Source organism: Ascaphus truei, chromosome 9 (genome assembly GCF_040206685.1).
Source record: "Ascaphus truei isolate aAscTru1 chromosome 9, aAscTru1.hap1, whole genome shotgun sequence".
NCBI lineage: Eukaryota > Metazoa > Chordata > Amphibia > Anura > Ascaphidae > Ascaphus > Ascaphus truei.
In genome coordinates, this window is record NC_134491.1 from 69,790,813 (window position 1) to 69,808,203 (window position 17,391).

Consider the following 17,391-nt stretch of genomic DNA (forward strand, 5'->3'; position numbering starts at 1 on the left):
TATCGGTGAGAATACCGCAGAGCTTCCAAAACTGCAGTGACCAAGGCCGATATACAAAGCATTTGTTAGAAAGGTCACTCAAAATAATTTACATTGTCTCATCTGGTTAAGCAATCAGACCTGATTGAGGCAATTAAGCTGGAATGATGTGAATACAGTTAGAAGGTAATTCTCATAAAATTCACAATGGAAGGAAGAGGCCCAGATCATTTATATTACATCAATATTTCTTTGAAAATTAAAACCACCAAGAAATTCAAGGTCAATACAAGCAACCATTAAGGGAACTTTTTAGACCAAAGACCAAACAAATGACAAGGTCATCCCTTGAGATTAGGACATTTCACCAACAGCAGAGGACAGTGTTCTTTACAGTAAAGGCAGTGACTATGTGGAATTTCATATCCATGGAGACTGATGGCAGATACAGCAGATCCTTTTAGAAATTAAACATATGTAGTATATCCCAGTACATGTTAAACATCGGAACAGTGTTTTATCCAGAGAGAAATGGGATTGTCATTACTGGTGTCAAAGACAAGATTTTTATCACATACTTTATAACAGAATTGGCAAATGTTTCACTGAGAAATGTTTCCTCTGGATTAATAGAAATATAGGATACCCCACCCAGTGAAAATGTTGCAATAGTTTAACCATGGATATGTATTATTATAATAAGCATGCAGGCTTATAAATGCTTTGGCCAAAGGGTTTAACAAAATACCCTTTTTCATGAGATTATTATTTTATTTTAGCCTAATTGGAAGGAGCGCAGGAATCGTTCTTTGTTTTTCTATATGTATTTTTATAAATCTGACTTACTATGCAACTATAAATTCACAAATCAAGTATTCCCAATTAGTCAAAGCTCAGAAGAAATCAGCAGGCCAGGTTTATTTTTAAAGTCTAATTAGCACATTTAATTAACATAGTGCAATTTGCCTTCCTGATAAATCGGAGCTAAGTATTGCCCTGAAAACCTGACTTGAGGACTAAAAACTTGAAACAGCATGAAGGATAATACCACAAAAAGGAAAGTAAATTAAGAATGGAAAAAGGGGAACATTGGATAAAATAAGTGATACTGCAACTTTTGTTTTGAATTTATTTATTTGTTTGACATTTCAAATACATCTGTTTGCACTGAGTAAAAGAGAAAATTAAAACCCACTAGTTCTTATACTATATCTGTGTTGTGGAGAGTTGCAATGATAGTCTTGGTGTTGGTCAATTAAGATATCTCAATCTGTGATTGCTTATAGTAAATCAACAGCAAGAGTTCTTTCTGATGGGTGAGTTTTGAAGACCTCACAAGTCCCTTCTTCATGTGTTTTGTGGTTACAGACCCTGAAGATACTTAGGAGATCTGAAAAGCTTATGTGCAAACTACATCCACAAAGCACGCTCCTATTGGGCCATTAAAAGGTGCTGCCATCACAAACCTAAGAACTTTTGGGAGAATTGCTCACTGAACACCCCTGCTGCCTGAGAGAATACATGACATAGATTCACCCAAAGCTTGAATTCCAGTCTAAAAATGTCCCTCCTCTCGCTTGGGAGGGAAAGCTAATAAACACAGAGGGTGAGACTAGCAGGAGATTCTGGAAGAGAACATACCAACTGTAGAGTCTCCCAGTGACCATCCTTAAATCGAAAATGAAATCAAATTGTTGATATAGAAAGCTTTGGGTAGTGCCAGCAAATGGTTGCGCTTTACAAAAATATATGTTTGTTTTAACCCTTGCGTTAGTTTATTTTTGGGCAGCACCACACCTTTGAAATAATTGGAAATGGGAACAGTTTGTAGAGTGGTTCGTAAAATAAAAATAAAGAAAATAAAAAAGTCTGGCTGGATGTTAGGGAAACCTTCCACAGGCCAATAATGTATTCACGCTTAATACAGCATGATTGAGAAAGATACCAAGCACATGGGACAGTGGCTGTGCTTTGATTTGTGAAGATGGATTTCTACTTGCTCATACATTTTGGTCCTTAGAACTGAAATAAGCAACTTAAACCAGAAAACAGAGTTCCGCTGATTTATAGTGAGGGTATATTGTGCTTTACTGCATTAAAAAAAAAACTCTAGTAAAGAAGAAAAAAGGTGCAATCCATGATTGTTTGCAACAAAAAACACAATTACATTTTTAGTCTTGACAATTTGTCTTTAGAAAATGTAACCCTAATTCTAGCAAACATTTGGCTGTTGTGGATTCTTTGGAAATGTTGAACTTTCTTTTCACATGGCCCCTGAACAGGAGGGGGAGACTAATCAGCGTTTACTCAACCTCCAGCTTATCCTGTTCCTGCAAGAGTCTAAAAAATAAGGAGGGCGTATGGGGGGTTTGCCTGCACATTTTTGTTCAGCATAAAGTGATTAAAACAAAAAGGAAGTAGGAAATTAAACCCTCCCATGTCTTACCTCACCGTGTTTATTTAAACAAACAAACAAACAAAAAACCATCAGGAGTAATGTTTTCAAGGAAAGAAGAGAGGAATCTAATGCCTTAAACATCACACTGCCCCAGGCACATTATGGTACCGAGATGGACTGCCCCTGTACGTGATAATTAAAATGGTTTAGAATAATTAAAATATACTAGAACTGGGCAATGGGTTTATATTCTAACATTCTAGATACCGCATTTGAAAATACAAAGTGCAGTTTTAAAACCCCTTTAATAATTTCAAATATATATATATATATATATATATATATATATATATATATATATATATATATATATATATATATATATATATATATATATATATATATATATATATATATATATATATATATATATATATAAAAAATTCACCTTTGTTTCAAACCTGTTAACGGATTTAATTCATATTATAAACAAGTAATGTAATGGAATATAGGCAATATTTCGATTCACATTCATGACGTAAGTTTTCACACCAACTTTAACCAACGTATTTTGTATATTTTCATGGACTATTCTCCACTTTGTTGCTTGTATGTCTATTTCTGATGTTCCAACAAATAAGGCAACGGGTGAATAACGACGAAACAGTCACAATCACACTCTTCCTTCCTCTAACAAACCGGTTATTTCTTTTGGTCCTCAATATTTTTTTTTTTTACTTTGATTGTGTGTCCATCTCTTGTATCCAGATAAGAGAAGTAGAAGCTCAGAAATCTGAAATGCTTAGGTCGTCATTTCATGAGAAAAAAAAGTCAAGAGAGTCCAAGGCTGGCCTTCTACTGGAGCACTGAATGTGCACTTTGTTTTACCAGCATAAAAGAAGACACTTGCTTTATTAATAAAGCCACTGGCATGTGTCATGAATCTGACACCTTATCCATGGTTTGTAATTATTGGAGCCATATTCTGCATTGTTTTAATCTGGTGCAATTCCAGTGATCATATTGAACAGCTTTCAATTTGAATCCAGTCTAATCCGTTTCACAAGACACACAGAGAGAGCTTGAAAGCCTCAGTAACATACAAATTTAACATGCATAGCTTGCACCTACATTGATAATCATTTCAGATTTTCAAACTTTAACAATTCTAAACACCCTGAAAGTGTCATATGGTGGAAAGACCTGAGAAATATCTTTTAGTGAAGATGGATGCTTATGTTAAATGTCTTTCAAGATCAGCCCTTAGCAGAAACAGAAGTAGACACTGGAGAAAGAGGTCAAAGTGGTTAAGTAAAATGTTAAGATAAAAACCGCCAAAAAAAACAAAACATTGAGCATCTTCAGCACATACCATATTGTCCCGAATATAGTGCTATGTTTTTGTCCTAAAAATGTCCTTCCGAAAACTGTACTCGTATTATATGTACAGCCCAACACCTTTTATTTTTCATGTAGAACACCTTCAAAACTTTAGGGCTGTATTATGTGCGACGCCGGACTATATTCGGGCCAATACGGTACTCTTCAGACTCCCCACTTGGGACCAGATTTACCAGTCATTGCCTTTGGCTCTGAATTTCACAAAAAAGGTGTCATCGACATATATAGTTGGATAAGAATTTCCACTAGGTTGTGGAGTGCTCGTGGCAAGGGTTCAGTGATGAGACCAATGAAGGAGGTAAGTTGTTCACAGAATAAAGTAGATGTGGTAACAGTCGTCTTGTCTTATGGAAGCGGTTTCTTTCTTTTGGACTTTGATGTTAATTGTTCCTGTGGGAACAAATTATCAGTCAATGGATATTTTCAGAAGAGCTGATTTTTTACAGGATCTGCTATTAAATGATCACAAGCACAGCCACCAATAATGCAACACTCACGGTATAGTTCGAGATATGTTACCCTTATAATGATCTTGAGAAAGGATCGAAACATCAATCATACAAATAAGCCAGTCTATATTTTTGTTTTGAGGGTGCTGGTTCCTGTTCAACTATACCACGTTAAATAAACTATTACACCTCACCAGTGCCCAAACTGTGGTGTCCTATGCCCTGAATACGTACACACTGAGGACAGGTCCATACTGCCGCAGACCGCATGGAGCGATCACATTGCCTAAAGGCACTGATCGCGCCCATAGACAGTGCGGACGCAAGCAGGAGGGGGTGCGCGTTGCGCAAGAAATCAGTTAAAACTGATTTCTTTGCGCGACAGGCAGGTCACGTGAGCGGTTCGCCCAATGAGGGCAAACGAACTCCGTCAAGCCACTAGGCACGCCCCTCCCCCCACCCCCACAGACTGAAAACGCACACGCTTCACGCGGGTGATGTCCCAGCCTTCGCACAGCTCCGCACAGGTGAAGGCTGTATGGCCTTAGCCTTAGATTTAATGTAGTCCAACCAACGTTTCGGCCAGACCAGCCACAAAATTGGTGGATGAGAGTTCAATGTTAACTCTTCGCCAGATCATGTAGATTCAAACTGACTATTATGCATTATACATAGGCTACACTGTCATACAAACCAGGCCAATGCGAGTTGTGGACCAACTCTCTGGTAGAACCCAGTAATCCATTATCTGGATTAAGTATCATTGCAGGTCTAATACGGCTCGGTGTGCTTCCCTGTAAGGTGTTGGATACTATGTAAATAATATGCACTATTTTGTTTTATATGCTTACTGCTGGTATACTTTAAATGTTTGCTTACACACTAAGATACGCCAACTAGGCTATTGGAAGCCCTTATCCTAACATTGTCAGGGCATCGTTATTTATCATGTAGATAATTATTCATGACCGTTTATAAGTTTGCATTTGATCGAAACGCTGCGTGCCATGAAAATGATTTTGGAAGTATACATCAACTAAAGCTACGACTCATTACTAGCTGCTCTCGGAATTCCCTCGATTTCCAGCTCCTTCCGAGTACATACAAATAAGGACTACTATATTTGTTGGAATGTTTTCTACCATTCCACTAATATATAGTAGCAGTTTGCGACTTTGAAATCTAGCTTAAGCAGGACTATATGTTTATATATTTGCATTGTTATGGTTCAGGTTTTTCATTTTGATACTATGTTGCTTATACTATAACATATTGTGCATTTTTCTTCAGATTTTCCCCCCCATCACTGCTGTACAAATATAATAAGACTTATCTTCGGTGCTGCAGTCGCTCGCGACAGCAGCGCCGAAGGAGCACTGCTGGGGGTCCCAATGAGAAACATGGACCCCCGCAGCGAGATCGCTACAGACACGGTTCCCCAGCTGCGCAGACTTTTGGTTGTTTGTCTGTGGTACTGAGGCCAGTAAGTCTGACTACATCTGTATGTATACCATGAAGAATGGAGCCCTATCGATCACATGCTGGGTTCACCCACCCTATAATTATGAACTACATGCCATTTTATTATTTTTGCTACATATTTTTACATGGCTACTATTCCATGGGGTGTCCTTAGTTTTGCTATTGTTCTTAGATAGATGAGCGTTTTTGTTATTTTATATCACAAGGTTCTTCACAGACATTAGTTCTTTTTACACAATATGTTTTAGATTTCTGGGTTACACCCGGTGCTTGACATTACTTAACTAGCCAGCTGTTTACCGACAGGGCGCTCTACAGTCGCGGGACTTTTTTTGGTGGTTGTTGGTGGGGTATATATGGCCGGAGACACGGCCGGCCGGAGACACGGCCGGCCGGAGACACGGCCGGCCGGAGACACGGCCGGCCGGAGACACGGCCGGCCGGAGACACGGCCGGCCGGACGGAGACACGGCCGGCCGGACAGACGGACAGACGGACAGACGGACGGACGGACGGACGGACGGACGGACGGACGGTCGGACGGACGGACGGTCGGACAGACTGGTCGGTCGGACAGACTGGTCGGTCGGACAGACTGGTCGGTCGGACAGACTGGTCGGTCGGACAGACTGGTCGGTCGGACAGACTGGTCGGTCGGACAGACTGGTCGGTCGGACAGACTGGTCGGTCGGACAGACTGGTCGGTCGGACAGACTGGTCGGTCGGACAGACTGGTCGGTCGGACAGACTGGTCGGTCGGACAGACTGGTCGGTCGGACAGACTGGTCGGTCGGACAGACTGGTCGGTCGGACAGACTGGTCGGTCGGACAGACTGGTCGGTCGGACAGACTGGTCGGTCGGACAGACTGGTCGGTCGGACAGACTGGTCGGTCGGACAGACTGGTCGGTCGGACAGACTGGTCGGTCGGACAGACTGGTCGGTCGGACAGACTGGTCGGTCGGACAGACTGGTCGGTCGGACACACGGTCGGTCGGACACACGGTCGGTCGGACACACGGTCGGTCGGACACACACACTTTACCTAAGCACTCACCTGGTTACATAAGACTACAGGGCATTCTGATGCAACCCTGTTCGCTGTCTTCACTGCTGTCCAGTTTTTTCATTCTGTATTGATGGATTTCTCTAACCAACGTGTAAAAAGCATCTTCAACACCCTAAGGGAATAACATTTGCAAACGTGATCATTCTATGCAAACTTTGAGAGAAGTTTGTTCGGTTTTTTGTGAAGAGAAGGGGGATGGGAAGAAAGAGGGGAAGAGGGACAGAAGTAGACTTCTCTGTGCTTGAGAACATTTTAATCCAATTCATGTTAAAAAAAAAAAGGCTAAACCCTTGTCTAGAACTGCAAAATGATGGTGAATGTATTTATGTGTGCATTACCCACTTTATGTTTGTGGCATCTTGTTCAATATAGTTTAGAAAGATGTGACAAGTGCACAAAAGAGAGTAGTGATACAGAACAAAAAACTCTGCACTAGAAAGGTGTGGTCTGGTGGCTGCATCTGATATGGAGTTATAAAGCGCACTTAGATCCCATTTGGATGAAAGAAGTACCACAAATACAGCATTAACAGTGAATGTGATTCACAGATTGAGCAGAACGGTCAGATAACTGTTTTGAATACGCAAGCTTGTCGATTCAATTCAAACAACTTAACCACATAGTATCAGGAATCAGGGCACACGCCGCCCTCGGCGCTGCCCTTCCCTACCTGTGCCACTGGCTGCGGTCTCCTCCGCCCCTGCTCTGCATCGCGGGCCGATCCTGCGCCGCCCCGGCTCTCACGCAAGCCGCCAACGCTACTGCTGGACACGAGAGACGCGCGCCCTATAAGGGAAGCGGGCGCGCGTCTCTCAACTTAATTTATGCACTGCACCAGCCGTGTAGCTCCGCCCTCCGGCCGTCCCAGCTCTCAGGCTCACGCCCTTCTACTGTTCACCTGCAGCAAACCAGGCCATTAACCCCTGCCCTATCACAAAGGGCTCCTGGGCGCGCCTCTCCTCTGCCCCTTCCTCCTATTGGTCCTCACTTTATTACCTTTGTGATTCCTCTCCAACCACGCTCTGCATAGTTCGTGCTGTTGGATACTGTGCCTGGCTCTCTCTCTATTTCAGCTTTGTAACCGAACCGGCTTGTCTTCCTACCCACTCTGGCTCTACGACCCCGGCTTCCACTCGACCACGCTTACCTCTCGGACTCCCTTGAACTCGGCACTTGGACCTCTACTACCCGGAACTCTGTTACCCTCGACCCTTGGCTTCGGACCCTACAACGGCACCTTCTCTACGCCCGGATCTGGCAAGTAACACTATCAAACCTGGTACCCCTGGCCTTGGCCACACTACCCAATCCACACTCCAGGCACGCTCTCACTACTGCGGGTGCATGGTTACTCACTCTCCACCTCAGTATTGGGGGTTAGTCTGGTCTGTGATCAGAACAGGGTTAACCACTAAATTTAGGGGAGGTTATGATACATTTTAGTTGGCCAATGTTATGGTATAGATGAAATTAGTGCACAGAAATGTCTAAACTTCACAAGTGAATGGGCGAGGTTTCGAATCATCTGCACAATAGGATTTTCACCAATCATGTCGGTCCATTACTACAAAAATCGTGACCACTTTGGGTTCAAACAAGCCATAGCATAAAAAAATATGGCTAGAAAACAGGATGCTGGATTGTAGGTGTTCGTAGCAGGAAGAGATGTGACGATGCCACGTTCTAGATCATTGGTACCTAGAGTACGGTATTCAGTTCTAGAGACTAATCTCCAAAAGAACAAATAAATTAGAGATTGTGTAAATAGCTTCTAAAATTTTTGCATTTTCTACTTTATGGGGTAGGCAACACCAGTCCTCGAGGGCCACCAATATGTCAGGTTTTTAGAATATCCCTGCTTCTGCACAGGTGGCATAATCAGTGGATCAAAGACTGAGTCACCTGTGCTGAAGGAGGGATATGCTGAAAACCAGACCGAATGGTGGCCCTTGAGGACTGGTGTTGCCCACCCCTGGTCTACATTAAATATTATCAGGAAAGACTAAAGAACATGAACAGCTTGGAGGAGAGATGGGAGAGAGATGATATATTTAGACGTTTCCATCAAGGGTTTCAACAAGGTTCAGGAGGGAAGAATATTTCAGATAAAAATAAGTGCTAAATCAGGAGGCCATGCTTTGAAACTTGGAGGGTGGGAGGAACAGAGGAAATGTGAGGGGGAAAAAAAAAAAAAAACTTAACGCAATGGTGGTGATTTCATGGAATAGCCACCCAGCAGAGGTGCTAGAGGACAATACTGTAAGGGAATTCAAAAGCATGCTCTAAATATAGGGTCTGCGGTTTAACAGCAAATAGGAGAAGGGGCAGACTATATTGGCCAAGTAGCTTCTATCTACAGTCAATTTCTATATAAAGGGAGTACTCTGAACTAAACATAGGGCGTAATCCTCACACCTGTCTTGTTTTTGCAGAGGTCTCAATGAAGGGGATTCCGTAGCTCCTGGCCAGCTCTTGAGCCTGCTTGGTGTCCACTGTTCTCGTTGGTAGGTCACATTTGTTACCAACGAGGACCATTGGGACGTCATCCGAGTCTTTCACACGCTTTATCTGCTCCCTGTAAGGATGAAGGAAGTATTACATGTTAGGCGATTCCGTTTTTTGTTGGGACAGAATATATTTTTTTAAAAAAAGGGTAAGACACCCTCTTCCCATGACCAAAGTGTACTAATGCCATTGACCTGTTTAAGGGATTACATGTGGGTGACTGATCCATAAGTATTTGTAAATAATTGTAGAGGGTAGTTTATCAACATGGAGCAGACTTGGGAGGGGTTTGATTTCCTCTGGCTGCTCATTCCTGACTCCTAAATGCCAAGCTAAAAAGCACATGTAACAACCACTTCCTCATTTTAACCTTTAAGATGGCTCTGGAGAAGGAAACGTATAAGCAAGCAGGAAATTTTATAGAAAAGTTGCATGTATTTATTTAAATAATCCTAATTCAACAATTCTGAAAAAAGGGATGGCCTGGATTGCGACACGAACACACCCCATAGAGCTAGACAGAATTGAGAAAGATACCCTAAAAAAAACAAAATGTCAAAATAGATAATGGTAACACTGCATTTGAATTTATAGCAAAAAAGGCAACAATCTGTACAACTATTATTTGGCCCAGGTGTAGCTATATAAAAAAAGAACAAAAAAACAAGGTCGCTGTAGCAAGCAAGTTGTTATATTGAACTAAAAAATATATATCATATAATGATAAAACATACGATTCAATGCATAAACGTTTAAGCAAAAATACAATTAATAAAAACCAGAAACTATTGCCTGATAGGAGCGATGAGTGGCCTTTCACACAAGCTGTCAGCTATATAAGACGTTTAATGCAGTCAGCAAAAGCTCTAGTGAATCCACATATTTATATGAAGCTAAAGGTGCACACCCATTGGGTGCTCATTAGCATGTCACTGTCCGGAACTCGTGTCTGCAGCCTTACCATGATGACATTTGGGGAGTAGTGGGAAACATGCAGATCCACTCATGGGTTTTGTATCTTTGCAGTATGGTGGAAGGTGTTTTTTTACGGTTCGTAACCAAGCTCTCCAAGTACCCAGACTCTATACTTCCATGTTGTAGTCTGAGCCGTTTTATACAGCAGGCAAAAGCACTAGGGAATTCACAGAATATATTCGAGGAAGCTAAAAGTGACACACCCACTTGGTGCTCATTTGCTCATCGCTGCCCAGAATCCCTTTTTGCAGGTTAACCACTGTAGAACATGCAACAATTGCGTAATTGAAGCAGGTTTGGGGATCTATGGAAGACCTGTTCAATAGGTAAAATTTGGGGGATTTAAAGCATTTTAAACAAATCCAACAGGTTATTTAAAATGTTTAATGTCTCCGTGTACGATTTGGAAAGTTTTTACTAGCTTTACCAACTATGTTATCACTAGAGAGATTAGGTAAAGTGCTACATATGCAGGGAGATTGTTCACCAGAATCTTTAAATTTTGTTGTTTAGTTTGGCAGCATAAATAGTTTAAAGCGCTATCAGGGGAGAACAATAAATTACCAGATAACAGCATCACTCCATAGCACAGCCCTCTATGGGGCAGTCCCCAGTGGCTGTGTGTGTGGGCACGCAAAGTGCTGTGACGCGTACGCTGGCATGGAAGACAAGAACTTTGTCTTCCGTGCCGCAACATTGTCTGGCACGCAGCCAATGGCAGGGCAGATATGCCCTGTCATGAACCAGCCCCCTCAGCGCTGCCCTACAGAACGCCGATCATGGCTGTAGTCTCCGCATGCACCGCCATGCCACGTGTGCAGCAGGGAGGACTGGGGCCATAACCTCAGACACTCTCCAGCATCACTTTTTAAATATGGCCTTATGGAAGGTGTCTTACGGAGTAGCACTTCTTAATCAATACAGCACTAAATTATATGAAATATTGTATCTACCTGTAGAGATTGATGTCAGCAAATGATTTGCTGTTGTTGATGGCAAACACGCACAGAAAGCCTTCCCCGGTTCTCATGTACTGATCTCGCATGGCACTGTACTCCTCCTGACCTGCGGTGTCCAAAATATCCAGTAGACAGGTCTCTCCATCAATCACCACCTGCTTTCTGTACGAGTCCTGGAGAATGAGTTTTGGCAAGGTCAGGAAACATATGGATAATACTTACAAACTTCGCAATGTCTAAAGAATTGCCAATGGGGTTTAACCACACAGCACACTGGTTTCTGCATATCAAAAAAAAATATTGCCTTCGTTTGTACCAAATGCAAGAAACTAGTTAAAGCAGCAACTCATACTGATTGCCTTTTTTTATCATCTCTTTTTGCCCTTTCCAACTCCATTTTTAATTTTTTAATCCAAATAGAAGATGAGCGTTTACAATCTTACGTGTCCAGGTTAAAAATTGAGCTCTCCCCGTAAGTGCAGTATAAAGGTTACGATGACAACCTCAGAAGCTAAGGATTCATCAAATCTTTATTTCCAACACTAAAAAAAAGAGCAGGACATGCTCAGAGGACAAGATACTAATATAGGAGCTAAACTCATAGGCTTCTGGGGAAAAACAAGTGTCTGAAATTTGATACAGATCATTAAGAGTGTACGCCAAGTCAGACTTAAGAACATTTTCATGCATGTAAAAAGGAAACGTGACACCCTGACAGAACATATGATACACCATATATAAATGTCATCTCCTACAACCAGTCCCATAAATTGCTAGCAGAGCCACAAGGGACAAAAGAGTTGAACAGGACTTTGATAAATTGACGTTGACATGTCTACTCATGATATTGCTATTGGCCAGGCCCATATTGATTTAAGTTGCTACGTTTTGGTGCCCCCATCATTGATAAATCAATTGCCTCTATAATCAACTCAATTTGGTGTCCCGGGCAAAGCCCTATAGTCTGGAAAACGGCTATAGTTATCTCTGCCTTCAAAAGTGGTGACAAAGACATGGTCACCACCTACAGACCTGTTATCCAGTCGTAGAAAAATATTAATACCAAACTAAGCAACTTTTATAAGTCACATTGTCTTAATTCCAATCTGGCTTCTGACCAAATCACTCTACAGTAACAACCATCTTAAAAATTTGCAATGAGATCCAATGTGGAATGGAACATGGACAGTTGACTGGTGCAATTTTCCTAGATTTTGCAAAGGCTTTTTAGATACTATTGACCATACTTATATTAGACAAGCTCCAGTCTGAACTGGTATTAAACTGGTTTAACCAATTTATCAGGAAGATCCCAATGTGTGTCTCAGGCTCCAATTCTAACCACTTGCAAATTACCTGTGGGGTCCCCAAGGCTTTGTTCTGGGGTCCTTACTTTATTATGTCTATACTGAACAGTAACTATGGTGTTTGGGAACAAGGCTAAATGTTGAATGCTTCCCATGACAGAACTACTGGTTAGAACATGCTCTAACACCAATGATCCCTCAGTTTCTAGCTTTAAATATTTGGATATCAGGCTTGACTCCAATTTAACATTTGGTTTGCATATTGACAAACTGACATCCAAAATCTATCCCAAACTGGGTGTACTTTACAGAAATAAATCCTGCCTAAGTCTATTGCTGAGAAAGTGCATTGCACAGCAGATGCCAATAATGGACTGTGGAGATATGGTACATGGTATAGCACCCCAAATTCACAAACTTTACATTCTTTAAAACTCAATATGCCGTTTTGTCTTACTATATAACTCTAACACCCACTTGTGATGTAAACTGAACTAGGTTGGCTATCCTTTGAGTCCAGATGCAATGTACATGTTTTCTGTCTTCCCTTCAAATACTTTCTGGACAAGTTACCCAATTATTTGAGCAGGTCTCTAACCCTTACTGCACACAGCACTTATCTCCTAAAACACACCTACAGAAACCATCTGTTAGTCCCACAGTTCAATAAAGAATCTGGTCGCACTTCTTTCACATACCGATCACCCCACTGCTGTAACAATTTACTACTAGAGTCCCTAATGAGTGGTTCAGTGAGTAAAGACACTGACTGACACTGAGATTGTTGCAGGGGAGCCTGGTTCAATTCCCGGTGTCGGCTCCTTGTGACCTTGGGCAAGTCCCTTTATCTCCCTGTGCCTCAGGCACCAAAAACAGATTGTAAGCTCTACGGGGCAGGGACCTGTGCCTGCAAAATGTCTCTGTAAAGCGCTGCGTACAATTAGCAGCGCTATACAAGAACATTTTTTAAAAAAACGCTTCCCAAGTTTCTGCAAGACTTAGGTTTTAACCCATTTTAAACATGGTTGTAACCATGTTGTAATGTTGTCAACTTTACTCTGTACCCAGGACATACAGTACTTGAAAACGGGAGGTAACCGTCAACGTATAATTTTTTTTACTGGCTAGATAAAAAATGTAAACGTCCAAAATGTCTCTAAGCATTAATTATATGGAAAAAATGTACATTGTTTCCCTTTATCCATAGCTGCCTCTGATACACAATGCAGCATTTTATGGTGGAGCCTTTACATCTGATCAAGGTCCCATAAGGGAGCCAAAACCGTAGAATGATAAAATGCAGTGTCAGTAATTAGGACGGCCTTTGTGATTATTCCAATACATGAATTACTTATTTAAAAAAACAAAACTATTAAATATTATATGATTTTGTCAATTAGGTGTTAATTATATTATATTTATTATATTATAAAAAGGAGTAGTGTAAAACTGCTCAATAACTGCTGCAAAGATTTTAAAGCTGTAGTGAATTTGCAGCGTTTGCATCTATAAAATATCCCAATCATAGCAGAATGTAATTAATATTTGCGACTTATTGTGTAGTTCAGTCTGATTTTTTCCCCTTTAATTGTAAACAGATGTTGGATTAGTTGTAGTTGATACCTTTTAGGAGACCAACATGAGTTCCGTATAGATAGAACTAGAGTGTACAGAGCAGTGGTGTCCAATAGTAATTCAAAGATAAGCACACTTGTGGTTGTTTTTCCATATTTGCCACAGATAGTTTGCCCGAGGCCTCCTCTGCCCCCACCAAACTCTACCCCCCACCGCTACACCACACAATCCCCCCCGCCCATCAAACCACACAATCTCCCCCCCACAACGCCAAACCACACAATACTCGTGACGTCACGTGCAAAACCTGCAGTGGGCAGGCATCAGGAGGAGTGGTGAAGGCGTGGCCATGATGTCACGTGAGCGGTTAGCCCTCATAAGCTGAACCGCTCGTGATGCAGCCGTCGCGCGGCAATATCAATTTCAGATGACTACTCAAAATTCGCATGCTTGGACGAGTCATTTGTTTTGGCGTCGCATCGCAATTATAACCAAGGCCTAATATAACAAGCATTTTTCTTTCTATAGCTCTGTGGAAGGAGTGCATGCAATTTGGGGTCTTCCCTGCCACGCGACAGGACCTCTTTTTCTGTTATCTCTAGCTACCCTCCCCTAGTCCACCTACTCCGTACCCATCATCCACATTTCTAGGTCGAGCGGGTATCATTCTCTTCTTGTTCTCAAATGCATAACCTTACATGTATCTGTATTAAACCTCACCTACCATTTAGCTGCTCAAGTCTCCAGTCTATCCAAGTCCTCTGTGTAGCAATTACTCCTGCTCCAATTTTACTACCTTGCATAATTTAGCGTCACCAGCAAAGATGGAGACTTTGCTCTGTATGCCAACCTCAATTTTACTTATAAACAAGCCAAAAAGCAGTTGCCCCAGTAACAAACCTTGGAGGTACTCCATTTACAAATTAAGCCCAGCCTGAAAAGGATCCATGTATGGTAACTCTGTCTATCCTTCAACCGGTTTCTAATCCAGGTGTAAATACAGCTGAACCCCGTTATAACGCGGTCCTCAGAATGAAATTTCGCCGCGCGAGGACTTACCGGCATCTGCAGATCTCTCCTCTAGACCACATCAACTGCATTACCCTGGTCTAAATTCCTACTTACCGCCTCCAAGAAACTAATAACGTTAATATTGCATAAATGAATGACTAATCCTAATTTTATCATTAGGTATTCCAGACTATTGATATTTCCTGTTTGTGATCTAGCTCCATTTTTTGTTTCAATTTTTTATTGTTTTTCGAGAGAATGACATCATATAATAAGTTTTAACGTACATCTGTTACAACTTCAAACTTTACAGCAAAACTAAATAATAAACATTACATTACATCATAAATCGCATTTTGTTGTCTTCATTTCTTACATATTTAGTTTTCACCTGTTGTATTTTACAGAACTTTTCATATTTTATTTTCACTTTTTTACCAGATATTGGGGAAGCGGCCGCTTCCAGACATCTCTCTCTCTCAGGGAGTTTCAAGAATAGTAGAGAGAAAAATCTAGCTCCATTTTTAAATATAGACAGGTCTGCTTTACACCACTCTTGTGGTACTGAACCTGTGAAAATGGAGTCCTTGAATATTCGATTTAATATAGTTTGTCTATTATTGAACTTACCTCCTTAAGATCCCGTGGGTGCATGCTAGCGTGCCAGGTGCTTTATATACTTTAATTTTAACAAGCCACCTTTGCACTTCTTCCTGATAACATTGAGGTTGTTGCTTCATCCTGTTGCAATTGACTCCTTGTTAAAAACATTATTTGCTTCTGTATTGAATAGCAATGTCTTCTCCTATTTCCAATAATTTGCCTGCGAATCTCGCATTGAAAAAAGGTCCTATAATCTCTTTTCTAATTTTGTTAATTGAAGAACTTTACGGTTGATCTTACTTTCTATTGCAATCTTTTTTTTGTTTTCAATTTTTACTAATCTGATTGCACTTTTGCAACTTATGTTACTATCGATGTCTAGATAATTAAAATCACCCATTATTAAAACATGACCTAGTTTTGCCGCTTTCTCCATTTGCAAAATTATTTTGTCTTCCTCAGTCTTACAGATATGTTGTTTTATGATAGGCCTATACCCCTACAAACATTTGCTTTGTACTTTTACCACCGCTGCAAATTTTTATCCACAAAGCTCTACATTTTTATTAATCCATTCATCAACATCTTCCCCTATAATAGATTTTAAATTTGGTTTACCATATAAAACATACTCCACCATCTCTATTTGCTCGATCTGTCGAAAAAGGGAATAACCCTATAAATTCACTGCCCAGTCATGCGTTTCATCCCACCATGTTTCAGTAATGCCTATTATATTGTTGTTTTCTGACTATTATTTCAAGCTCCCCTATTTAATTTGCCAGGCTTCTTGCATTAGCAAGCATGCACTTAAAGAGGCACTCCTCTCGACCATTTAATTATTACTTTTTGTATAGTTTTGATGCAGAGCGACTCCAGAGCTGAACCGCGTTGATTTCAGCTCCGGAGACCCCCTGCTAGCCCGAGATACTTTCCTCGGTCAGCTTGGCGTTCAATATGGCGGTTTAAAAGTCCAACGTCCTCCGGGCCAATAGGGAGCAGGCTTAGCAATAGTGTCCTAAGTCATGCAATAGCTGCAAAGGCAAACAAGATCTTATCTTGGATTAAACGGGCAATGGATGAAAGAGAAGTAAACATAATTATGCCCCTTTATAAAAGCAGTAATACCACACCTTGAATAGAGAGTACAATTTTGGGCACCACGCCATAGAAAAGACATTATGAAACTACAGAAAGTGCAGAGAAGAGCCACCAAATTAATAAAGGGGGTGTATAATTTGATTTATATAGGGAGGCTAGCTAAATTAGATTTGTTTACATTAGAAAAGAGGCGTCCAAAAGGGGATGAGATAACTATATACAAATATATTCGGCGACAATACAAGGAGCTTTCAAAAGAACTGTTCATCCCAAGGGCAGTACAAACGACACAGGGATATACTAACTAATTAAACATGGGTAGGATGTTGATCCAGGGAGTAATCTTATTGCCAATATTTAGACTCAGGAAGAGATGATGTTTCACTGGGGATTTTTGTTTGTTTTCTTCTGGATCAATATATGGTAAGTACAAATATAGGATAAAGTATGTTGTCTAAATTTAGCATAGGTTGAACTTGATGGACGCATGTCTTTTTTCAATCACATCTACTATGTAACTATGCAACGTCAACTCTTGTGTCTTCTTGCCCCACGTGATAGGAGCTTTAACCTGCGCA

At 41.0% G+C, this 17,391-nt stretch overlaps 1 protein-coding gene across 2 annotated transcripts in view; it reads right to left on the reverse strand.

Annotated features, from left to right (window-relative positions):
* Positions 1-1,094: 1,094 nt before the first annotated feature.
* The window catches only part of NRAS (NRAS proto-oncogene, GTPase), a 30,966-nt gene continuing 14,669 nt past the window's right edge, over positions 1,095-17,391 (reverse strand). Inside the window, exons 3-6 of one of the 2 annotated variants that reach the window (XM_075615343.1) lie at positions 11,211-11,389; positions 9,193-9,352; positions 6,766-6,889; positions 1,095-4,168 (exon numbers count right to left, since the gene is read on the reverse strand). In XM_075615343.1, the coding sequence (XP_075471458.1) occupies positions 6,770-6,889; positions 9,193-9,352; positions 11,211-11,389 (459 nt within the window). In that variant the 3' untranslated portion in view covers positions 1,095-4,168; positions 6,766-6,769. Of the gene's footprint in view, positions 4,169-6,764; positions 6,890-9,192; positions 9,353-11,210; positions 11,390-17,391 lie in introns of those variants that run through there. The other variant, XM_075615345.1, reaches the window with a different exon arrangement.